The sequence below is a fragment of the Streptopelia decaocto genome (assembly GCF_964273445.1).
Source record: "Streptopelia decaocto genome assembly, chromosome: 12".
Lineage (NCBI taxonomy): Eukaryota > Metazoa > Chordata > Aves > Columbiformes > Columbidae > Streptopelia > Streptopelia decaocto.
This window is the reverse complement of record NC_138667.1, coordinates 10,114,755-10,140,198: the sequence shown is the minus strand read 5'-3', so window position 1 is coordinate 10,140,198 and position 25,444 is coordinate 10,114,755. Positions and strand designations below refer to the sequence as shown.

At 49.6% G+C, this 25,444-nt stretch overlaps 1 protein-coding gene across 5 annotated transcripts in view; it reads left to right on the top strand.

Annotated features, from left to right (window-relative positions):
* The window catches only part of JADE2 (jade family PHD finger 2), a 79,405-nt gene extending 54,331 nt beyond the window's left edge, over positions 1–25,074 (top strand). For 4 of the 5 annotated variants that reach the window (XM_082064038.1, XM_082064040.1, XM_082064039.1 and 1 more), the window contains 6 exons: positions 664–831; positions 1,395–1,511; positions 7,683–8,144; positions 13,796–13,913; positions 17,991–18,119; positions 20,556–25,074. In XM_082064038.1, the coding sequence (XP_081920164.1) occupies positions 664–831; positions 1,395–1,511; positions 7,683–8,144; positions 13,796–13,913; positions 17,991–18,119; positions 20,556–21,427 (1,866 nt within the window). In that variant the 3' untranslated portion in view covers positions 21,428–25,074. The remainder of the gene's footprint in view (positions 1–663; positions 832–1,394; positions 1,512–7,682; positions 8,145–13,795; positions 13,914–17,990; positions 18,120–20,555) is intronic. The other variant, XM_082064041.1, reaches the window with a different exon arrangement.
* Positions 25,075–25,444: the final 370 nt, after the last annotated feature.

Sequence of the window (25,444 nt, the reverse complement as noted above, 5' to 3'; positions counted from 1 at the left end):
CTTTAGGTTTATCTTCCTTTAGATTTACCATCCTTTTTGGTTCCTCCCTTCTGATTTATATTCATGGCTATCGGTTTCCCCTTTTTACCTTTCCGTAGTTCTTTTCGCTTCCCCTTTGGGCTGGGTTGGGTGTGTAACCAGTGTGGGCAACTTTCTCAATCGTGGGGTTGTGGCTTTTCAGCCCTCAGCTACCTCAGAGGTTTTTTCCACACAGCGTTTCTTACTTCTCTGAGTTGTCATGGGTCTGGTAGCTGTTCAGGAATGGGCAGGAGATGAGCAGGCAGATGTCTGCATGGCAAAGCTGCCAGTAATGGGGGCTCTAAAGGAGCCGCCTGGATGCCCCCAGCACCCTGACACGCAGCCGGGTGGATGCTTGGCATGGTACACAGCACGTTTGTCTGCTTAGCTTTTAATTAAAAACCAGGACATATTGGTCCAGGATGAGTCTCCACATGAAAATAGGGAAGGCAGCGAGGAAGGAAGAACTTAACCTTACTGTCTGTGACTGCGGAGCTGCTTTACATCTACTGTTTATCATTAGGATGCCCAGATGCAGTGGCAACAAGCCAACGGTAGTGAAAAAGGTGCGAGGGGAGGAGGCGGCACTGGAGGATGCTCTTCCTGGGCTGCTGGGACTAATCCTTCTCTCTCGTGTCCCCACAGGCGTGCTACGGCATCCTGAAGGTGCCCATCGGGAGCTGGCTGTGCCGGACCTGCGCCCTCGGGGTTCAGCCAAAGTGTCTCTTGTGCCCCAAGAGAGGGGGAGCCCTGAAGCCTACCCGGAGCGGGACGAAATGGGTCCACGTTAGCTGTGCCTTATGGATACCTGAAGTAAGATGATTTCCAACCTCCTCTTGACACGTGGGTGGGCACAGACCTGGTTTCCAGGGCACTGGGTGGGCACAGACCTGGTTTCTAGGTCTCAGCCTATGAAGTTCATTTATGGTTTAAATAGCAAGTCTAGTTTGAATCGTCAAGCCGTGCCCGGGTCAGAGCTGCCATGCCGGTCGGTCATCGGGCTATGTGTTTAATTAGCAGCCGAGGTGCACCTCATTAAGGGAGGACAGAGGTGGGGTGTAAGGGTGCAGAGGTGGGGGCATTCACAGGACCTGTCTGGGCAGGGTAAAGCTGATTTTGTGTGCCCATCTGAGATACACAGCAACATCCAGGTGAGGAGTTAGTTCAGAGGAAACACTGTCACGAATTTTTACTTCCATTTCATCCAGATTTGCTTCTGGGGTTTTGGGTTTGTTTTTTTTTTCCCACATTACAAATGACACTGAAAAATAACAAATAAAATATCCATCCATCATTCATATTGCTACAGACATCCCCTTGTAGGAGATTTGGGATGGTAACTAGCATTTACAACTCGTCTTCTATTTCATTACCAGGTTAGCATTGGATGTCCTGAAAAAATGGAACCCATTACAAAGATCTCACATATCCCAGCAAGCAGATGGGCTTTGTCCTGCAGCCTCTGCAAGGAGTGCACTGGGACGTGTATTCAGGTATGTATTTTGGCACTGAAAAACTCAGACCTCTGGGGTTGTGCCTGTAATAGCCACTGGAGAGTCTCGACTTGTTGGCAGACAGGATCTGGCTGAGGCTTATTCCTGCTCTGAGTAAACCTAACAACAGGGAGCACTAGCACTCATCAGACATCATCAGGTGCTGTTTGCAATTATTTAATGTATTGAGTGCTAGGAATCTAGATTAACTGTCTTTGCATAACATGGGGATGTTGCTGTAGTGACACTAATTACTGGGACTACAAATGACCTTGGTTTGAAATCAGGAATCTCCAGCAGAAAGGCTTGGCATAGCTTCTGTAAAAGTGAGATACTCATGAGATATTTCATGAGTATTTCACAAACCAGTGGGGGTTGGCTAAGAAGCCTTTCTTTTGGGGGTATATCGGGAAACCCTGGAATTATATAGTCCTCACTAGCCTGCTGGCTTGGAAAATAGAGTATTGACTGCATATTACATTCCACATTTTCTCCACACCTAAGCAAACCACTGCAGGCATCTGATTGCCAGCTCTCCCCCCAGCAGCAGCATGAGATGTTCTCTTTTCAGACCGAAAGCAGGATGCTCTGGGCTTTCCTGTTACAAAAGTGGGGCAGAGCTTCCAAGACCATGATCTCTCTTCTTGGGGAACAAAGAGCAGAAGCTCCCATGCAAAATGCAGCAGACTTGATGCGAGAGCATTTGGGGAGCCTTCTTGCATCCAGTGGTTTCCCTGCATCTCTCTACTCTGGCAGTGTAAGGGGCTGGCAGTCCCTAGGAAGGGGCTGGGGTATCATAGAATCATGGAACAGTTTGGGTTGAAGGGACCTTCAAAGCTCATCCAGTGCCACCCCTGCCATGATCAGGGACATCTTCACCAGTTCAGGTTGCTCAGAGCCCCGTCCAGCCTGGCCTGGGATGTCTCCAGGGATGGTGTCCACCACCTCTCTGGGCAACCTGGGCCAGGCTCTCACCACCCTTGTTGTAAACAATTTCTTCCTTCTGTCTAACCTGAATCACCCCTCCTTTAGTTTAAAACCATCACCCCTTGTCCTATCAGATCTGCTGCTCTGCCGTGCTGCTGCCTGTTGCTTTCATTGGCAGACCAGGCGTGGAAGCAGTCTTGGTGTGCAGAGGAGGATGGACTAGCTTTGAAAAGTTGGGAGAAAGTTTGGGATGTGGACCAGTCCTGACTGATAAGCTCCCGTACAGCAATGGGAGCTGTACCTCAGAGGTCAGTGTAGGCTGAGGTGACTGTTGGGGACCAGGTTAGCTGGCTGGTTGCAGAAGGACGATAGGAATAGTATCTCTGCAGGCTCCGTTACGTTTGTGTGACTGCCTTGGGTTTAATACTTTAAAGGGAGCCATTTAAAAGCAATCCCCTTAGCTTGAAATGAAATATCACAATACTTCTTTAAATCTCTAGCGTTGACTCACTTCTTTTTTGATGGCTCTGGGTGGATCTGCTTATTCACCCTGCCAGATGGAGATACTGTGTCATAACGGCAACTGCTTTCAAAGAACGGAAGGACAGGGAAGGAGGCAAACAACAGGCTTGGCAGAATCAAAAAGAATTCAGCTTCTCTGAGGCTTCATCCTCTTAGTGCTGGCATGGCACGGGAGCTGTGAGATCCCTGGGACTGAATGGATTTGCATTAAAGGTCACCTGAGATGGAACAGGAGCTTTATTGTCTTCTGTGCCGGCAGCGCAGTTTCTAAGTCTTCACGAGATTGTCACCGGAGCATTCTCTGAGGCGACCCTAGCACGCCCAAGATGGTTTAGCTTCAAGGAAAAGGGGGAGAAGAAGCAAAAAAAGCAGGCAGTGACTTTATTTAAGGATTTATGGGGTAAATCAGCAAATTCACCCATGGATAAATAAACACGCTCCATACTCATGAGTGGTACAGAGCCCTGTTTTGAAAGCTTATGTTTATGAAGCATTTTTTTGATTAGTGCCTGTTTATACAGGTGTAATCTAACTACCTTTGTCAGCGTTTCAGGTTTATGACCCAGCTCTAAAAGGAGAAGGTTGTTTTCTGCTAAAGCACTGAGCTTTTATCCTTGGCAGTGGGAATCGAGTGCTCCAGGTCAGGCAGGTCTGGAGAAGGAGGGGTGTTACTTCCATGAGGGGTTTTTCCAAGTGGCTGGTTAGAACTGGGCTTTGCTGAAATGGCAGGTGATATCCAGAGGTCAAGCTTGGAGGAGTGAAAGACCATCATCCCAGAGGGGCATGGGGCTCAGAAAACACCCACCTCCCCCACATTTATGGAGACCAATATGAGATATTTCTACATAGGCACCTCTGTGCCTTGGGGTATTTTTCCCCATCCAAATTTGACCGTAAAAATGGAAACGAACCCAAGGAAGCCTGAGGAAGGGCTCCCGCTGCTCTCCGTGCCTCTGACCACAATGCTTGTCTGTAATTACTTCCCTTGCTTTGCTGGTGCGGAGCTGTGAACCCAGGGTAACTTGGTGTGGCTGTAGCTGAGCCAGAGTTCCCGGATGCTGGGCAGGGATGCAGCTTCCCCATCTCCTGTTAAGGGGAAGTCATGACCTCATGGTGGTTCTTGTGGTCAGACATCAGGAGATGCCAAAGAGAGCTCAGTATCCAGCAGGAATTTTCTCGTTTGCGTTGCTGAGATGGAAAAGAGGGTGCTAGGAACTGGTCTCTGGCACAGCCCGAGTCCCAGCTGCGCTTGCTTGGGACCCAGCTCGCTCCTCACCAGCTCCCTCCTTGCTTCTCAGAGCAACTGGAAGAGCTCACCAAGCCCTTGCAACACAGCATAAAATGCCAGGTCTCTATTAGTTGCTGGCAGGCTTCTCAAAGGGCACCATCTTTTGTTGTCATCACCTTCCAGCTTTCTTTTTGGTGCTGTTTTTTGGAGAAAAAGCCCTGGGAAGTGTCCTCCACCGCTCATTTATTATCGTTCCTTTGACCACTGCTGCCAGCTCCACTTGAGCTGCTTGTGCTACTGGTCCCCACCCACTGGGATAACTGGTGTGGCGGTTCCTGGAGCTGTCATCCAATTGTGTCTGTAGCCCTGAAAATGTGCAGTTTTCCCTGGGGGGAAGAGCAGGGTGTTTGCACCATGCAGCCCCCTGCCATCCCCTGCCTCAGCCCCGCAGCCTGCCAGGATGTCTCCATGCTGAAATCACCTATTTCAGCTGAGAAGTGCTACCAGGATCCAGACCATCTGTGGTCACTAAAAATCACATGGTAGTTTTTGTGAGGATGCAGAAGTGTTGTGGCTGATGGCTTGGCTGGAATTCAGCACCGGTAATTAATTTTTGCTTCCTGAGTTCCCCTCGCAGGACTGTTGGAGGAGCCGCTTCCTTCCCCTCTGGCCCCAAACTGCAGCAGAGCATCGCTGTGAGCTGGTAAACTCCTTGGCAAATAACATCATCCCTCTGTTTCTTCCCAGTAAGAGTGGTTCGAGGACTAATTAACAGCCCATGTTAATCTCTGGTGCAGTTTTCACCCGCTCTCTCAGAATTCTGTTTGGGGATGGATTTGCCTGGCTAAGCAAAGCGTGCTGAAGTCCTTGAATGAAAGGTGCTGTAAGATAACGAAGCATGATCAGTAACGAAGCAGACTTGGGGACTGCACCATTCGTTTGAGCCTGGTTTATTCTGCATGGCAGATCCCTCCTGCCCATGAGGAGCAGCTTCATTCCACCGTTCTGGGATGTATCAATATGTTTTCATTGTCAGTTTATGCAAAGACCTCGGGTAGCCACGGCTGACCAGGTACCTTTCTTTGCTGCCCTGTCAGCTGAGCTGCCTAATTATTTTCTGTTTGCATTTTGGGCACGGTTTCTGACAAGCGCTGCTTGCCATCTGTCAGAGGAGAGATCCAGGGTGGGTGTCGCTTTGCTTTACTCCTAAGGTGGGGTGATGGTCGTTCCTGTAGGCAGGACGTTGTCCTGGCAAAAGCCACAGCAGTGCTGTTAATGCTGCTAGTAGCACTGGTGGCAGAAACAGGAGGGAGGGGAGATGGCTGCGTGGCTTTCCTTAGCTCACGTACTTCACCGATGGCAGTGAGTTCTCAGTCTCCACTTTTTCTACCTTTATGTGCATAACAGCACAAAAAGGGTGCTGTAGTTTAAATCACCTGTGGCTGTTACACCAGAACAACCAAGAAGGAGTACGTCAGGAGTGCATGAGGAGTACGTCAGGAGTATGTCAGGAGTACGTCAGGAGTACATAAAGAGCTCTGTAGCTCCATGCAGCACCATTACCATGTTGGCTACCAGAGAAGAAAGCTCGGTCATGGGAGCTTCCAGCTGGCAAAGGCAACTTGAAAGTACATCACAAATCCGCCTTGTATTAGCGCTCACGCCATGGCTGCAGGACTGAGCACCTGCACTTTAAAAGCCATCGTATGATGTACTGACAGGCCTGAATAAAACTGGATGCTGCAGAGTCAGGCTGGGCTCCTGCTGTCCCCTGTGCGGTACCAGAAATAAACAGTCGTGTGCAAGCTGATTTTTGCAAGCTATCACCTATTTGCAGGAGCAATTTCTGGCTGAAATTAGGAACAAATGGCTGTATTTACACAAGGTAAGCGGGGGGGTAGGAGTTCATAATCCACTTGGATTTGGTGCCCACCGGAGTTAGTGCCCAGCATTGCTGCCTGCAGCCCTGCTGACACAGCTCAGGGCTCAGTGGGGGCTGCAGCTGGCTTGTCCCACTGGTTTCGGAGGCTTTGGGTCAGGGTCTGGAGACCCCCCTGGAGAACCCTGGGAGGGCAGGACTTGGACACTGCTTGCCAATGCTTTTCTTGGCCCTGGCAGCTGCACAGGTCTCTTGCTTTCATAAGGACCAGCAGATTCATAAACAAAGTCAGGGGAAAATATCTAAAAGCAGCAACGTCAAAAGTTCACACACTGGGTGACTGAGCAGGAGTTCAGGGCTGATGGGATGAAGATAAAAAGACGTAACACTTCTGTTCCTCAACTACTACCAGAATTATTTTGTTTTTCTTTTTGAGAATTAAAGTGCAGCAAAGCCCAAGTAAAACTCTACAGCATCCCGAATGGTTTGTCATCAATGTCCAGGAAATTTCCTGTTCCTCTGCCTGGTCCCTCAGGCCACAACTGCATCTTCATCCCCTGCAAGAACAGTTCTTCTATAAATGCTGAAATATGGTGCCTACAGTAATAGCCCACTTAAAATGTCTCATTATTGCAGTTTAACTGGTCATTAGCAGCTGGAATAGATGATTTCTTATGGGTTATGGCTGAATTAATTACCTAACGCTCTCAGCCATTAAAAACCAGTTAATGAGTAGACGGGGAGAAGGTACTGGCATGGACACGGGCACAGTGCTGGCTGGAGAGGTTCCTCTGTAGGGAACCGGGCTGGAGTTTGCTGCCTGTGGGGTCCAAAGTACTTTAAGCATGAGATAAGTTAGGAAAATTGTTAAAAAATTAATCTGATAGAAGTTGAACAACACTCCAGCCACTATAATAGTTCTGAAAAGTTAATTTCATGATGTTTTACTCTGTATGTGCTGAGTTGCCTTTTTTTTTTAAATCCTTTTTTAATGGAGCTCATTAGAGGCCATGTAATTTCCAGAGGAGAAAGACATGCTCTGAGTGTTGGCTGCTTCTGAGATACCACATTCACTCATAATCCTTGACGTGTTCTGTATTCTTTCAGTGAAAATGACATATTTGCTTTAGATGTGGTAACAGAGTGGGGTAGTTTAAGGGTGAAATAGAGATGAAAATTTCTCCATCAGGAAAAATCCATTGACAGTCTTTGAGTATCCCATTGGCCCGTGCTATTGTTGCTGGCTGTTGATGTGTCTTGTTGGAAGAACCATCGGAAACTCCTGTTGATGGTAGGTGAAAGATGAGCAGGGCCTGTCACAGGGGAGGATTAAAGCAGGTGAGGTGGGAAGGTGCCTGCTGATATCTGCTGTACCTGGGTTTCTTCTGCTTGTGTTTATGGTGTCCGGCTTGTAGATGTGCAAGACTTGGGCAATACAGGTGTTCCTCCATAAGGAGAACCTGTGGTTGAGCATCCGTCACTTTCTGGTAGGTGTTGTCACTCCCATGGGTGTCACTGGGTTTGTAGTAAGCACTTGTGGTCCTGTTGTGTTGGTAAGCATCCCCCCACCAATGATGCTTTGCACTGGCTGTAAGCTCTTTCCTTTTCCCTGCAGTGCTCCATGCCTGCCTGCGTCACCGCATTCCACGTCACCTGCGCCTTCGATCACAACCTGGACATGCGGACTATTCTAGCAGACAATGATGAAGTGAAGTTCAAGTCCTTCTGCCTTGAGCACAGCACCGGTGCCACCAAGTTGCCCGAGGAGGCACGGACAGAGCCCGACCAAGCCCAGCTGGACTTGGAGAAGGTCACGCTGCGGAAGCAGAAGCTCCAGCAGCTGGAGGAGGACTTCTATGAACTCGTAAAGCCATCAGAGGTGGCTGAGAACCTTGACTTAAACGAATCGCTGGTGGATTTCGTCTACCAGTACTGGAAGCTGAAGAGGAAAGCAAATTCCAACAAACCGCTGCTGACACCAAAAACGGATGAGGTGGACAACTTGGCCCAGCAAGAACAGGATGTTCTCTACCGACGCTTAAAGCTCTTCATGCACCTCAGGCAAGACCTGGAGAGAGTGAGTACAGCTTTTCCTTCAGTGCTGTACCCGTGTGCTCCATCAGAGCTGCTTTAATGTGTGCTGGCAGCTATAGACAGAACGAGCCCTGTTCCCTCTTGACCCCTCACAGTTGTGTCCCTTCATCTAGTGCATATTCAAATGAATAGTGGTGCTCAGTGTGCATGTGTCATCGCTGCCAAAACACTGACACTGATGAAATAAGTCAGTGGTGGTCTCAGCCGGGGTTTCAAAATCTCCGTGGGGAGGGATGCTTCAGCGAGGCAGGTGATGCTGCAGCTTATATCCACTACATCTGAATAGTCTCAAACCACAAAATTATCCTGTGCTGCCCCTCAGATGCTTTCCAGCAGCAAGGCATGGCAGCACTTCATTATTTCCTCACATTAAACATCAAAGACGGGTAAATGGCAGGAGTGAGCTGCAGGGCCAGCGGGACTGGGCATTCCGTGCCGCAGCCCAAAGTGGGTCGGCTCCTTGGGGAGCTGCCGGCGGAGGCAGAGCCGTGCCGGAGGATGCAGGCATCCCTGTGGCACGGAGCATCCTTGCACAGGGGGAGGGAGCAGCCGCCCTCCACGGCAGCTTTTTGGGGGAGAACAAACAGTTTAGCAGCAGTGCCAAAGCGGTGCCAGAGCCACCCCCAAGGCTGCGCTTGGTGCCGCACTGCGCTGCCAGCCTGCGGGTTTGGCTGTCATGGCTGCTTGGAGGGAAGGAGCAGGGATGGGCAGAGGGAGGCTGGAGAGGAGGAGGGGTGGCCAAGGCACGAAGCAGCCGGGGAAGAAGAACAGAAGAAACACAGCACCTGGAGTGAGACAGCAGAGAGCGGCCAGGGAGGGGATGGGTGCGGTAGCGCCACTGCTGCGGGGGGACAGGGGCACGGCAGTGGGACAGGGACAGGCAGGGCAGGGCTGCTGAGCCTGGCCTGCAGGGACTAAGCTCCCTCTCCTGCTCTGCTTAAAACCTGAGCCCTGCCTGGTCCCCGCTCTCCTGCTCCTGCCAGAGGGGTGAACCCATGGCCCCTGCCTGACCACCCTCCAGGGGTGCAAAACCATAGAAGGGCTCAAGGGGTGTCTGGAAGCAGCAAAGAAGGAAGAAAGCAGGAAAACAACATCGCTTTTACCTGGTGGAGGTGGTGCCGTGGACACCCTAAGCAGGGGGTGCAGAGAGCGCTGCAGGGGACATGCTGCTCCCAAGGAGGTGAAGATGACAGTGATGCTGCCCCTGGCTGTCCCTGAACTCTCTCTCCAAGCTGCTGTGGGTCTGTGGTATAATTAAATCCATCGGAGAAAGGTGGTGCAGGTGAGGACTGTGTTCGTGTCCAGGTGGGGTTTTGGCTCTGGACCAGCCTGCCCTGGTCCCTTGCTGCACCCACCTCCTCAGGTGGGTCTCAGACCCTGAGGCCCTTCTCCTGTGTAAAAGCAATTGGATTTCAAGCTATTGATACCTTTTCTGTTGCCCTATTGGCCTTCATCACTGTGTGTGTTGTTGCCATCGCTCTGCCAGTCTGTCCCTCCTTTGCTTCTGCCTTTACTGCGTCGTGTTTCCACCTCTATGTTGGGCTGGGCTGGTGCCACTGTTAATGAGTCTCTAGCACCGAGCTGTAGGCCATAGGCTGCAGCTGCCAGATCCAAGGGTGACGAGTTCAACTCACTTTATTCCCCTCATATGCTTCTTTATGTTGTAAATCTAAACCAGGCTGCTCCACCTCCCTCTGCTTCCACTTGCTCCCAGCCTGACTTTCCCAGCTGCGTGGAACCACTGTGCATCTCTGGGTACAGAACTTTGCTCCAGGAGCTGCCTAATTCAAAGACGCGGCATGGCAGCTTCTCTTTGATTTCTTTGTGTCAAAACTACAGGTTTTACCAAATTTCTCATTTTCTCAAGTTGCCTCCAGGCTTTGTGGGGTCATTCCCCATTGGTGTTCAGCCTTTGCTTAGCAACTCCTGGATGCGTTTCTCTGCCTGGGCTTGGAGAGCTGTTTGTTTGCTCTTCTTGCAAGAGGGGGGAACAATAAATATTGGCCAGATCAAAGTTCGGTGCTCAAATGGGTGATGGGGGTTTAAATCCCATCACTGCCAACATGCCACAGCTGTCTGATCCTCCCAGCCATCCCGTTTCACTTGCAATAAGGAGGCATCACAACGTAGAATAGAATCATAGAATCATTTTGGCTGCAAGACAACCTCAAGATCATCAAGTCCAACTGTTAAGCCAACACTGGCACAAAACCATGTCCCCAAGAACCTCATCTACATGTCTTTAAACCCCTCCAGGGATAGTCACTCCACCACTTCTGGGGGTAGCCTGTTCCAATGCCTGACAGCCCTTTCCATGAATAAATTGTTCCCAATATCCAATCTAAACCTCTCCGGTGCAGCTTGAGACCATTTCCTCTCATCCTGTCACTTTGATATTTGATATCAAATAGGGGTCAGAGAAGAGCAGCCTGGAGGGGTGGCTTTCAGAGGGTGTCCTTGGGGTATCACATGCCATTTTAGTGTTTTCAGCAATTAATCCGGCAGAAATGGTTGTGATTTTGGGGCTGATGATGGCATCTGGATCCAAGAGTGGGGGAGGCAGAAGCAGTGGGGCAGGTGATGCAGGGACACCCAGGGTGATGCTGTTTCCCACTGCCATCCCTTGACAACTGTCATTTCTGCACTTCAGTGTCAGCAAATTAAAGCTGTTGCCTGGGAATCCTAATACAGTCCCTCAATTTTCTTTTGGGGCTTTTTTAACCCTCTTTGCCTTTTTATTTTAAGCTTTTTTCAGGGACTGGTTGTTTAAATTACAGCTGTAAAAACCCTATAGTTTCCAGGCTTTCGTACCAGCATCTAAGTGTGGCTTGGGGAAGCAGCACTGGGTGGGGTTACACTGTGCAAGTGTGTGTGAATACCAGCAGTCTCTAAGCACAGCACAAGTCATGTTTTCTTCCAGGAATACCAAATCAGAGAGAGACCGCCAAACACTTTGAGATGCGAGTTGCCAGAGGCAGTTGTTTTCCTCACAAAGAAATTTTAGTTTGATGTTTTCTCCAATCCCGAACAAAAAAAGAGAATGTAGTAAAATATATGGCATATAGCTCACTGATTTATGTTTATAACTAGGTGATTCAACAACAACAAAAAAGAGCAGCTCTTTCTCCTCTATTCCTCAGTGTTTCCAAATTGTCCTTAGGTAAGAACGATGCTATTAGGGGATGGCCATGGTCATCCTGCTGCTTTCATAGCCTATGGTGGCAGAGATCAGGTGAGCGTGGGACGAGGTCCTGACTTACCCTGTCACCGTGAGAGGCACAAAGGCTCCTGACCCCATAGGGACAGTCCCCCAAGCCTGGAAATAGCCCAGCCTTCCTCTGCAGAGAGGGGTTTGAGGACGAGGAGGAATCAGAGACATCAGGGTCACATGCAAGTGTGGACATACCCACACACATCAGTGCCTGTTGATTCAGACCACCTCTTCCTCACCTTATTACAGGCAGTTTTGTTCTTTCACAACATCAGGAAGCTGAGTAAATGCTCTCAAACCCTGTTAGCTGCTATCAGCACTTTCTGTTTTGCACCTAAACCATCCGTTTCCTCCAAAAGCCGTGAAGCCTGCCGCAACCATGGTGACAGAGCCCTGCTCTCCAGCCACCCTTATGCAGGGCTGGCAAAAAAGCGTGGCACTGAAATTTGTCCCAGGGCAGATGCCAGCGGGTGTCACAGCATAGCCCTGTCATCGCGGGCTGCTGGGGCTGTTTATCAGCAACCCCGTGTGACGAGCAGGGTTTAACAGAGCTCACACGAGCATTTGTGTCTCATGCTTTATTGTTTGCATTTATGGCTTCCCGCTTGGGTGATAGTTTCTTGTACTGGGACAAAATGCATCAGTGGTTTGCAGGTAGGTGTGGAGTGAGAGTGAGTAATCATATCGAGGGGCCAGATTTGGGGTAGGAGAGCTACACCCGCTGCTGACCTGGGCCAGCATCACCTGGATATTTTGCTGTATTTTCTATGCTCTGTCCTGGCATTTGCTTTAGAGCAACAAGCAGTTCTGTAAGGCAGATGTGCAGATGGGTATCCTCATACCTGCAGCTCTGTCCCTCCTGTGCCCCCTCCCCATGCTGGCTGCGGGAAGAGGGTCTCTCCCTCCATGCAAAAGGAGCAATTTGTGGATGAGAACTGACGTGTTGACCCAGGGCACTGAAGTACCTCTGAGCATTTGGCATTTCTTTGTGCAGGTTGCTGTGTCGGGTGTGAACAGGGCACGTGGGTGATGCAGCTGCTGGGCTGAGGGCTCAGCGCGATGCTCGGGGCTCTGTGCATCTTTGCATAACTATATTATAGTGCTCCTTCTACAGCATCTTCCCCTCTGAGACTTTCCAGATCCTTTAGAGACATTAACTTCTTCATACAGGTCTGTGAAAATTAGCAGGAGATTAAAACACCCTGTGTGTCCCCACCATTGCCATACCTGGGTAAGATCACAAAATAATTTACCTGTTTCTCCTAGCTCTGTTCCCATTTTGTGGGTCTTGGTCACTTTGTACACTGATGTGTAGCAACAACAAAGTTAAGGTATGTGCTGCAACAAGTACTGAAAATTAATCCCGACTAATCAGCGCAGATTAGCAGCATGCTTGGCCCCGTTTGACTCCCTGCATGCTGTGTTATTTGGGCTGAATTTGTGCCCTCGAAAGAACTGATGCCGAAGGGCAAACCCTGCCTGTGCATTCAGGCCTTTGATGGGAGAAGTTAAAGATTAACTTGCTTTACTGTTTATGCTCAGAAGAAGACAGGAAAGAGAGAGACTCCCCTGCATGGGAAGGGCTTCGGACTGGGGCTGCCCCTTGGGCAGGACGGTCCCAGCTCACTGCTGCCCCAGGGACTGTCAGTGGTGGTGGCTGATGTCCCGTGTGCTGTGAGAGAGGCTGGGGGAGCCGTGTTTGGAGTTCCCAAGGCGGCTGCTGTGGTTTGGGGTGGGTGCCCCAGGCAGGTTGGCTGGTATCTGCAGGGCTTTGCAGGGAGACTTGCTGCTGCAGGAGAGGCTTGTTGTTGGGGTAAGCAAAGCTGCATCTCTGGAGATATCATGCGTCCTTATGGCTTCCGTGTGCCCAGTGCATGTGCTGGAGAAGCCATCCAGCCCTCTTTGTCCCCTCCATGGGGTCGTGGCCAGTGGAGCCAGAACAGACGTGTTTAAGAATCACAGAATCATAGAACAGTTTGGGTTGAAGGGACCTTCCAAGCTCATCCAGTGCCACCCCTGCCATGATCAGGGACATCTTCACCAGCTCAGGTTGCTCAGAGCCCCGTCCAGCCTGGCCTGGGATGTCTCCAGGGATGGGGCATCCACCACCTCTCTGGGCAACCTGGACCAGTGTCTGACCACTGTCAGTGCAAACAATTTCTTCCCCATGTCTAGCATGTTTAGGTTTTGAATAGTTCACCGCATGGACTTTCCCACCTGTATTGCACAGTTTGGATCAAGACTCCTCCTCTGTAGTCCTGGCATATCCAAAGAGCCCTGGTAGAAGTTTTGGTGCAGCGCAGATGATGGTGAGATGAAGAGGACGTAATCACGGGGAACAGGGATTTCCAGCAGCGACACAGCTTGAGAGGACCTGCTTTGAGCCCTGCCTAAACCAGACACTGTTTCTTGTGTTTCTGTAGGTTAGAAATCTCTGTTACATGGTGACAAGACGGGAGAAAATGAAACACACCATTTGTAAACTCCAGGAGCAGATCTTCCATCTCCAGATGAAGCTTATTGAGAAAGATCTTTACCCAGGTCAGTACCACTTGCCAGAGCTGGTTCTCACACATGTCCCTGTCATCTTCTGCAGCTAAAGACTCATGCCCGAGCCTCAGTCCCCACTCCAAGGAAACCAGAGCTGCCCCCGCCCCTGCGGTGTTTTTTAAGCACAGTTTGTATTTTGACTCTTTGCACATCTCCAGTTTTGTTCAGAAACACACAATAAAACCATAACCTGGGTGACCAGGAGTGTTGGAGCCCCTTGTTTTTCACAGATCCCTCTTGAACCTCCTCTCCACAGGAATCAGTCAGAAAGACTAAGTGTTTGGTTAGATGGTGATGCTAAGGCAGTGTTTTGGGTCACTTTCTTGGAGATGGAGCTGTTTGGGAGCAGATGACAAATCCTGGGCACCAGGCTGCTGTCATTGGGGCTGATCCACGGCAGCTGGCTCCCTGGCACAGATCAGCAGCCCTCGCTTTGGACTCTTTGGAGATGCCTTTGGCTCTGTCGAGAACCGAAGGTTAAGCTGCTGGTGGGATGTCTGTTGCTCCTAGAGACCAGCTCCTTTAGCTCTGGTCAGCTGCAGCTCTCTGCTCCATGTACTTACTAGTTGAGAACATAGCACTACTGCATGCAAAACCTCTGGCACCTTTTATTAAGGAACTGAAATAAAGTTGATTTCCTTCTGTCCCATTTTTTTTTTCCTTTTGCACAAGCAGTGCCAGAGCCCACAGCTCCTGCTCCCCCCTCCTTTCCCTTTGGTGGCAGCGCAGACCAAAGCCCGTGGCTGCAGAAGAGTTTCCAGCAGCAGCATCTGGTGCTTTGGCAGACTGTGCCGACGGTTGTTGTGTTTGTGGCTTTGGAGTTGCGTTTGAAGCCATCACATGGCTGGGGTTTCTTCAGGAACCGTCTGGGCTGAGCTTTCTTTGACAAAAGTTTCCTTTGACTGAAGCTTTGGAGGCTGAGAAGTGTGTATGTTGAGATGTTTGTGACTTGGAGTCTGTGCTATTTCCTCTCGATGGCCAGAGGCAGGCAGCCGCGCAGGGCAGAGGTGACCAGGACCCGAAGAGATGTGGGTCCTGTAAATCTCAGTCCCCAGGACACTGTTCTGTTCCATAGGTCCTCACTGAACCAGCAATATGGGTCACCAGCTTGGACACACACAAAATGGTGTTCCTGGTGTTCCCACCAAGGGGAGACCCTGTGCTGCACATCCCCAGAGCTGTTCCCTGGCACCCACAAAATCTGTGCTGGGTGCTGCTCCCAACAGTGATGCTGAGGCAGGAGGTCCAGCTTGGCAGTAATGGACCAACAACCTCAGATCCTGAAGGCAGGTGCCTTGTGCTGTTGCTGCCAGGCTCTAGGGGTTTTGGGGGAGTTGCAAAGGACCTTGTGATGCTCTTCAGCTGGTTGAACTCAGTTTAGCATTTGCAGTTCTTGGGAGGACACAGGTGCTGGGTAGGTTGCCAGGAAGGCTTTTTGAGCTCACCTCCCTTGCAAAGGGGGCTGGGCGTTAGATGGCTGGAAATTCCCCCTGGGGACATACATTCCCCAAAATGTCTTGGAGAGTCCAGCCTCCAGTGTGTGCCCGACCCTCTCCAGCACAGTGATGTGGGGAGAGTCAGCAGCTCCTCCAGGGAGGGCTTTGGGGTGAGCTGGAACCTTCCCCCATGGGGTGGGGATGCCAGACAGTGAGCAGGAGCTGTGTTGGGACTCTGCCGGCTGCATTTTGGGACTGTCTGCATCGATTGGTGTTTGTTGTGCTTAAAGGTGAGCAATCAGAGACAAACCCACAGCGTGCAGGTGGCTCAGGTGGTGATTGATGTGCAGGTTAGGGGATTGTTTCATATGTTGTGATGTGAATGTTCTTCTCTCTTACTCTAAATGGTTGGTGTATGCCAATTTGTTTTGTGATCTCAACCACCTGAGACAAGCTGCTCATCTCTCGTGGATGGGCTTTTTGGTTGAGCCTGAGCAGGGGCTGCTGCCTCCAGGAGCTGGCTGCCGCGAGTCTCTGCTGCTGGGGAAAGGCTCGGCTGTCGGAATTTGGTCCTGGGATTTCCAGGTGGTTTTGTGCACCTGGGTCCTTCCCATGTCAGGGGGACATGAGGGACCTGAGTGCCTTTTTGCATTGGTGCGTATGTTCTCCTGAGCTCGGGAGGAATTCCTTACTGGGAGGCAGCATCAGGCCATAAGTTGCAATCCCAAATGTGGGAAGGGAGGATGGCTTGGTTAGTTGTGACAGTCACAGTCCAGGTAGAAGCACAGCATCGGTCTGTACCACCTCCACGGCGTAGCACACAACCCTCATGGTGACCCCCAGCTCCTCCGTGGCCATCGGCATCACGGCAGAGGGACAGTCTCCTTGATGCCAGTTGACCATACTTAGAGCTAAAGATACTCGTCTCGCAGTGGGACCAAAGCTCTGGATAACTCACTGCTGCCTTTTGCATCATTACGAAGAAGTAACTGGTTTGAAAGTGGGGGGGAATGGATCCTGTAGCATCCCTTGCACACACACATCCTTTCCACACACACATCCCTTCCACACAGCTCCTGACTGGGCAGCTCTACATACTTGGGGTTTCTTGGAGAAAAGAAAAAGTCTGCATTATTTTGCCTGGATGAGGCCAGTTTTTAACTGCTGTTACAGCAGTCATCGACCGAAATCTGTTTGGGTTATTCCAAAGGTGGTTTTGGCATAAAGGTTTTTTTGGAGTGGCTCCCATGTGAAACTCAAAACTGGAGGGGTTTTATTTTTCACGCTGACAAATGGTCATTTAAGCAGGAGATTTTTAATAAAATTAGTGAGAACTGCCCATGTAAAATGAACCCACCTCTCTCACCTATGTTTTTCATGGAGTGGAAAGTAAACACTGTCTGGCTTTGAAATATGGCTACTATTTTGACAGATTCCTCTTAAACAAGTACTGCTTGGGTTTCTCTTTAGCCCTATTATGCTGTCTAAACAAAGTTAGATTTTTATTTTGTAAGCGAAGTGAAAAATATGTCTGCGTTTCTCCAGTTATTTGGCAGGAACGTAGCACATACTTGTTTTGCTTCTACTTTTCTTTCTTTCAGTGAGTCCTTTGGGCAGGAGGGGTTCCTGGCTTGGCAACCCCAGGGCTGTACATCCTCTGTTAATCCAGACTCAGGCAGGTGCAATACGGATTCTCTCCCCTGCTCGCCCAGTACATTTCCACTGCAGCACAATAACAGAGGTTATTCCCTCTGACCCAACCAGCTTTTAAGATTGTTGCTTTAATAGCTGCACAACTTCTCTGGGTTCAACCTATGGGCCAGACTCTGAAAAACCTGCATGTCTCACCTCCTCTTCCATCAGCCACTCACATGGTGGATGAAGGGCAATATCCTTCCTGCCTCTGAAAATTAATAGAAGTTTTAGTTTTGGGAAAATGATCTAACGGGGTAGGTAAAGACTGTTGGAGTATTTCGCTTGGCAATACAAGTCTTACTTTTATAGGGTATTTGTCCTGTTTACCCAAGAGGAATAAATGCAATAGAAGTTCAAAGCCATTTAGGAAACATTGATTTTTCGCTGATCGTCTACATAGCTATGAGTTATATCCTTCCACAGGCCATGCTGGTAGTCTTTCCTATTCTATTTACGTATGTTCAACATACTGCTTAATTTTTATATCTTTGGGGTTTTTCACCCCCTCACAGTGTGATTGCAAGCAGTTAGTATCACCAAAAGGTCAAATCAAATCAAATCAAAAGTCTGCTTTAAAATGCTCCCGGTACCATTGCTGTCAAACTTGCAGGTGAATCCTTCCAGGACATGCTGTAGTCGGTGACAGGTGACACACTTGAGGTCCCCATAGCTCCTGGAAGGTGTCTGAGCAGGGTTTGGGGTTCAAGGCCCAAATTTCTTTTTATATAACCTATGAGATACAGATTTTCTAAACCTATAGAGACTTTAGCCTACAGTTAGCCAAAAAGCAGCCGCTGTTCTCCCTTCAGCTTGGAGTTGTTTGCAGGTCTGGTCCAGGTCTCCACCGCAGGGTTGTGCCCACGGGGAACTTGCTCACCGCAGCGTCCCTGATGCCTCGTCTCACACGGAGTTTTCCTTTTTTTCTGAAAAATGCCAGAACAAACTGGGAAGAAGACAAAGGGTAAGAAAAGTGACCCAAGAAGGAAAGGAAGAGATGGTAGAAAAAGTAGTCCTGAGAAGACAGAGAAAAGGAAATCAGTCAACGAAACTGTATTGGGACAACTGGGTAAGTCTGATTTTATGGGTGCAGAGTTGACCCGTGCCACTGGCAGCTCCTTGTTTTGCGGAGCAGGGTTAGGAGTCCCAGAGCCCCTTGTCCCTCCTGCATGTCCGCGGTGGAGATACTCCTGAGGCCAGGGAGCCTCTTCGTGTCTCCCTTGCAGGCATCAGCCTGAATGATCCATTATGGTGGTTCTATGGGAGAGAGGCATCATCATCCCTGGTGGGCAGGGGGTGTAAAATCCCGCCCCGCAGCCTCAAGGCATGTGCCCAGACTGGGAGAATGTGTTACAAACCCTGTCATGTGCTGCTGAAGCGTGATTTCACTTTCTGGTGATAAAATCAGACTTACCCACCCCACAGTAGGGCTGATCCCCTATATCCACTGTGCTGTGCACCGATGGTGGGTACAGCACGTGGGCTGTGCTTTTTCATGGCATATACTGTCCAGGACTGTGTGTTTGTGCTGGTCGTGCTGGCGGTCCGGGAGCATCCAGGAGGGAGGCACAAAGCGTGGCTGGTCTCCTGAATTTGCTCGAGGGACCAGGAGATGCAGGCTGGCTCTGCGGATGCTTCACCCGCCTCCAACTCTTCCCCATCAGCTACAACCTACCACCGCTTGGCAGCCGATAGGGCTGGGGGAGCTAAAAGAATAGCGCAGAATGGTCTTTTTTGTCAAGATCCTTGACAACTGCATATGGTTTTCACATCGAATTGGGGTGTTGTTTAGCTTCCTCTGGCACTGTCACCTCCTCCAGCACACGGGGCAGGAGGTAATGAGTTCACACACGCTCAGCTGCTCCGCGGGTGCAGAGGTTGCACTGGTCCCATGGGACAGTCCAGGGGTGCTATAAATCCTGCCAGGGGGTACAGAGAGTTTCTGAGGGAGGTCTGGTGATCTGGACCACCCTGCCTTGCCCTGCTTTGCCCATTGCTCGTCCTGACTCTGTTGCGTTCTGTTGAGCTTAAAGCTGTTGGGTTTTAGGCAGGAACCCCTTTGGAAACAGGGCTTTTGTGCTCATCCTGTCGCTGCACTGTTCTCAGTGGAGAAACTTTCGATTTTCTGGGGCAAATTCTGTCAAATGATGGAGGGCTGGGACATCTTTGAGAAAAGTTGCACCTTGTGAGCCAGGGAAACTAAGCAGCTGACCCAAACCTACACTGGGGTCTTTGTAACCTCCCAGATTTAAATTTTAAGGGTTTGAGGCATCACTTGAGGCAACAGTCATCAGGCCAAGGCTGAGGCAAAGTGACCTTGACAGTGCCCTTGCCAGCAAGACCTTGGGCTGTTCCATTCCTGGGTACCAGGCAATGCCTGAGCTCATCCCCATTCCTGCATCCCCTTCCGTGGATTGGGTTGCCAGGGCGGGTGGCTCACTTCTCCAAAAGGACCATGGGGCCCTGCCAGGAGATGTGGGACAGACACCTGGACAGTGTTGTCTCCAAGGAGGGCTCTGACCTGACCCACCACTCCAGTGCTGCCCTTGAGCAGCCCTGGCATCACGTAGGGTCGTTTGTGTGTCCCCGGGATCATTGCTGCTCACAGGGGAGGGTGATGCAAATTTATCATCAAGACGGGCGAACATTGTAGGTGTGAGTTGCCCTGCCCATGCTGCTTCTCTTTCCCTCACCTGTTGCTAAATGGACTGCTTTAAGAGGAAAGCTCTCACTGGAAATAAAAAATCAAATCTAATCCATAAAACCAGCTCTGGTGTGGAGCCCAGGGGTTTCTGTTAAGGGGATTAAAACTGGGTGTGCTGGTGTAGGTGTGTGCCTTTCCAGTTGCTAATTAGACCCACCCTACAGTGCTCCCCTTGCTCTCGGAGATAATTATTAGGAAGTTTTTTAGCTTTTCCCATTCCAGCCTGTCATCTCTGCTCCTCCTTTTCAGTTTTCACACCTCTTGAGTATTTGGAGATGTTCTCAGATGGGCCTCCCTCTGTCCACAGATTTAGCACTGGTCCCATCACTCCGCTGCTGCCCGGTTTTTTGACAGCACATTGGTGGCCCCGCAGCAGCTGGTCCCTGGGGAACCCCACACCCTTTCCTGGGCATATGTCCCACGCTGTTAGTAGTCACCAAATTTTTAGGCTTACACTCGGATTGTTTGTCTGCTGCCTTTGCATGGGGATGTGTTTTCCACCCGTGCTGGGGTGGGTTGGGGCTTGGCATGTTTGGGGCAGAAAGATGTTCTGTTTAGATGTGGGGAGGTTCACGGAGTGTTGGGTGTGGGGGACTGTGCGGGTTGTTGTGTTGTGACTTCAGTGGAGCCTAAATTCAGCATTAGTGCTGGAGTAAACTCTTCTGTGCCCTGGTACGTTATGGGTGACTTTTTGAGTGATTCTCCAATGTCAGGGAGTCTCAATGAAGTTGGTGGTGGTGTCAAAGGGCAGTGTGGCCATTTCTGGCTCCTGAGTCAATCTTACCCTTATGTTTTTTCCAGGCTTGTCAACCTCCTTCCCCATTGACGGGACCTTTTTCAACAGCTGGTTGGCTCAGTCCGTCCAGATCACCGCCGAGAACATGGCGATGAGCGAGTGGTCCCTCAACAACGCCCACCACGAGGACAGCACCCCCGGCCTCTCCGAGGAGCTCCTCCAGGATGAGGAGACCTTGCTGAGCTTCATGATGGACCATTCCCTCAGGTCCCCGTTCAAGCAGAGTGAGGCCACAAAGAAAGTGAAAAGTAAAACGAGAACGAACACTAAGAAAAAGCTGCCCAGGAGCAGCCCCCCCGCCGTGGGTGGGAGCCACCCGGAGAGCTCGGAGCCCTGGACTAATAATGCCAGCGACTTGTCGGATGATGCCACCAAGCCCTTCACTCCCGAATCCAGAGCAAGCAAATCGGAGAAAGGGGCGGTGAAGCTTCCCTCTGACCGCAAAGGGACGGGCGAGGTGAAAAAGGCCACCAAGAAGGGCTCTCTCCCAAAAGCTGGTGAGCCTCACCCCCCGGCCGGGGCGAGGGGCTGTGTCAGCAAGGAGGAGGAGGAGGAGGAGGAAGAGGAGGAGACGCCGAGCTGCGCTCAGCCAGAGCCCAGCCCCACGGCCAAAGTGCCTGACTCCGTAGGTAGCCCCAAAACCGTCGTGCGGTTCAAATTACCAAAGGAGAGCCGAGGAACTCGGAGGTCACAGCCCCCCAAGCCCGACGGTGCCGGCGGAGCTCCCTTGCATCGTTTTGATGCCGAGACGGACGGCTACTTCTCCGACGCAGAGATGAGCGACTCGGATGGGGAGTCCCGCAGCGGCAGGGCACAGCGGGGACAGCTGGATGCTGCTGGCGAGGACATCGTCAGGATGAGCATCCTGGCATCCTAATTCCTCCCAATCACACCGGCTCGACGAGTCCTCAACCCAGTTACAACTGCCATGTCCAATTTCTGCCTGGTATCATAGCACGGGGGATTTTTAATATGTGTATATAGTTGGAAATTCGGCACTGTTGTCTTCTTTTCTTCTCTATACGCCTGTGATACAGCTTCAGCTTCACCGACATCGATGAGCGTGACAGTCGCGGTCCCTCCCGGATCCCCGCTGGACCCCACTTCCCGGGAGCGCAAGCTGGCGCCCAGCGGGACCGATGCCGAGGGTGCCGAGAGGGTGGAGGGTGCCGGTACCCGTGCTTTCTGCAGGGACGACAGTTTAATTAGTGGGCATTATTTAACGAGGGGCAGATTTCTGCCCAGGACGGTTGCCCCCAAAGCAGGGAGCGAGCAGAGGGTACGGTAGCAGAGCTGCAGGAGGGGAAATCCCTGCCTGCCTGCGCGTATGCGAGGAAGCAAAATAAGTGATACTAAAATTAAAAAAAAAATGACTAAAGCACAAAAAGCTTGTTGGAGGGTAGCGCTTGGGGTGGAAGAGAGCAATGTTATGTTTCTGTTTTCAGAAAAAAAAACCCTCGGTCATTATTTTTCCCCTCACCTTTCCATCTGGTCAGGATCTGTCCAGGGGCCAGGATGCAAAGCTTTCTCCCTATCCCTGCTTTGCGGGTCAACCCTCTTGATGTCATCAGAAAAACCGAAGTGATTTACTCAGGTGAATTGATCAGCTCTTAGCAAGCTGGAAAAATGGAAAGGTGAGGCAGGCTGGAGGAGAAAAACATCCTTTAAAAACACCGTGGGGAGTTCAGGGTTGGTTTAATCTGGGAGGTTGAGCAAAGTTTTTGTGCCCGCGCTTCTCTCCAGCGCTGCTGTGGTCCCACCGTGCCGGGGCAGCACATTTGAAATCCCCTTTCCACAAGGAAAACTTGGCCCCGAGGGCAAATGTACTGTCACCAAGGGGAAATGGAAATGCTTGCCTTCACCATTTTGTTTTCCCCACTAAACGCTACAATGGAAATGGTGAATTTATTCCTCCCCATATTTTTTTAATTTTTTTAATTATTATTCCTTAAGTCTTGGTTACAAGCTGTTGACTCGTTGTGGGAGGGTGATTCACAGAAGCTGACATTATAAATACTACAATAATTTAATGCATAAAATGTCCCAAATAAGCCTTAAATGTTGTTTAAAAGCCCTTGTTACCTACAAGTCAGGCGAATTTCCATGTTTGCACTTAATTGCACCATTACTTCGGTTTTGGCTTCAAAGGTCACAGTTGAGTCGTGCTACGTGTTTTATTGGAGTGACCCCAGTGTGAGCTCAGGGAACAAAAAAAAAAGGAATTCACTGAAACTTTTGTTGTTGTTGTTTTTTAAAAATAAAAAATGTCTAAAAAAAATAAAAAACTTTAAAAAAAAATAAACCAAACCTGGGACACTTCTGCAACCGGTTAAACCCATCACTAAACAAAAAAACCTTGCAATTTTCAAACCAATCAGTCAAATAATGTTGTGGATGCCAAAGAATATTTTGACAGTCAAGCAGCACAGCCAGAAACCAGAAACTTGTCATTACGAAAAAGAATTGGAAGTTGTTTAGCAACAAAGGACTAAAGACACACTCATAACACACTGCTGTGGCGTTAGGTTCCGAGCTTGCTCCGAGGGATGCTGCTGCTCCCAGACCGCATCCTGCCGTTTTGATTTCCGATGCTTTGTGCTCATTTCACTGTGAGCTTTCTTTTGAAACTCTGAGACTCCTTCAATTGATGTTTTAGAGTAGATCATCTTTATCAGCCTTCCAAAGTCCTTATTCTTGATGAAATTGCAGCAAAGATAAGCGATGACAGCCGAGCTCATCCCAGGCATGGCGAGCGGCGGGGGCTTCGGGTGGGACGCACCCAGCCCTGGCTAAGCCCCACACTGACCATGCCTGGGGGGAAATCTGCCTCAGATGGGAAAAATGTTACACAAGTTATTAGCAGGAAGAAAAAAAAAACAAACAAAAAAAATCAACAAAATGGGAACCACCTTTGCTATAAATTAGCAAAATCCATTGAGGTTGGAAATGAAAATCTGCTCATTAATTAAGGCTCAGTGTGTTCAGATAATGTTAAATACAGTAAATAGGACTTAGTTTATCTTATCAGGCTTGCTAGCTTTAGCTACAGTATCCTAGTATAAGAGTCATAACAATAATCAATATGCTGCCTTTTAATGAATCTTGCTTCCGTGTGCTTCACTCAATTATGGTTAAAAAAAAAAGCAATCCACAAATTTCACTGTACACAGCTCCATTCATCAGCTTCTGCACTACTTGTCTTCTCAGTACAGGAAAGCAAAAAGAGGGAGACTTTAAAGAACAACCAACCCGGCGCCACCAGCACCAGGCAATGAACCAGTTGGAAATGCTCCCAAAAACGTCGTATTTTGCCATCGGGAGACAGTGTTTAGGTGGGGAAAACTAAAGGGGGGTTGTGGGGCATGTCAGACCCGGGGAGAAGAATGGGGTGGGTGAAATAAGATAAGAGAAAAGGGGTATCCGTGGAGGGAAGGGGCTCTTTGAGGGCTGTGGAATCCCTGCCTGGCGCATTCTTGCCATCCCCTCACCTTGGATCAGGGGAGCCTGGCATTCAGGAGAGAAAATGCACAAGGCAAATATTTTTGATGTCACAGTAAATGTATTTTGAAATTAATAGAAAGGAATTAAAAAAAAATAGAAGGGTTTATTTTAGTAGAGAAGTGTTGTCTTTTAAAGATATATAAACTGCAGGAATCGCCATTTGCACTGAGCAGCCGTTTCCTTGAAGCAGCAGCTGTTGCGGTTGAGATGAGGATGCGAACAGCATCATGCGCTGGGCACGGGGCACAGCCCCAACACCGACCCCAGCCCCGAGGACAGCCCCGATTCCACACACCCTTTCTCCCCACCCTCATTTTTTTAACTTTGTTTTGCTTGCACCTGTTTGACGGGGTCTGGGTGCCTGCTGTCCGACAGAGTGCACCCCAAGGCGGGATGCAGAACAGAGCCAGGAGGTGCAAGCGGGATGCGGGAGCAGCTGCCGAGCAGGAAGATGCTGGTGCAGGGCAGGTTTGGTTGTTCTTTAAGGAAATCCCCCGCAGTTTGCGCCATTTCACATACAAAACAGACCCACTTCACATCAGTTACAGGAAATGATATGAATGTCACAGGAGGAGAAACCCTTCTGTTTTCTTTGTTTCAAAGAACGTGATGTGCCATTTGTTAATATAAAAGAGAAATATTGAAAATATATTGAAAAGAGCAATTTTAAATTATTTTTGGCTTATGTTGCAATATTTATTTTCTTGTATTAGAAATTCCTTTGTAGAGAAAAAAATGTATTTTTCATTAATGCAAAAACCTATTTCTCCTTTTTGTACATTTTCCATGTTAGTTAATCCTTAAAGCAATATAATGTTATCAAACTCGTTCTGTGTGAGACTGTATTATGCATGCTATTTGTGTTGCCTTGGAATAGCTGTCTGCCATTATTTTCATCCTGTTTAGGTACAGTGTATGCTTTAATACACATTGGGACCATGGCCCATTGCTTATGAAAAGAAAACCCTTTGCATTCCTCAGTGTATTGGCAAATGCAGTCAATAAAGCAGTGTTTTCTGTGTACCTCAGTGTCTGTGTGGTGAGCAAGGTCACACGGAGGAAAGTTACCTGGGGACCATGTAAACCATTATTATGTGAACCAAATGTCTTCCCAGAAAGGTTTATTGGGCCCTGGAACAGGCTGCCCAGGGCAGTGGTGGAGTCACCATCCCTGGAGGGGTTGGACAGATGCAGAGATGAGGTTCTTAGGAACGTGGGTTTGTGCCAGAGTTAAGTTATGGTTGGACTCGATGATCTTGAGGGTCTCTTCTAACCAAAATGGTTCTGTAACCCCAGGGATGCAGCTCTGTGCATGGGGATGTGGAGCTGGTCCAGCCCTGCTGGTGCAGCCACCGTCTGCCCGCAAACAGTGAATTTCCAAATTTCCATTGTA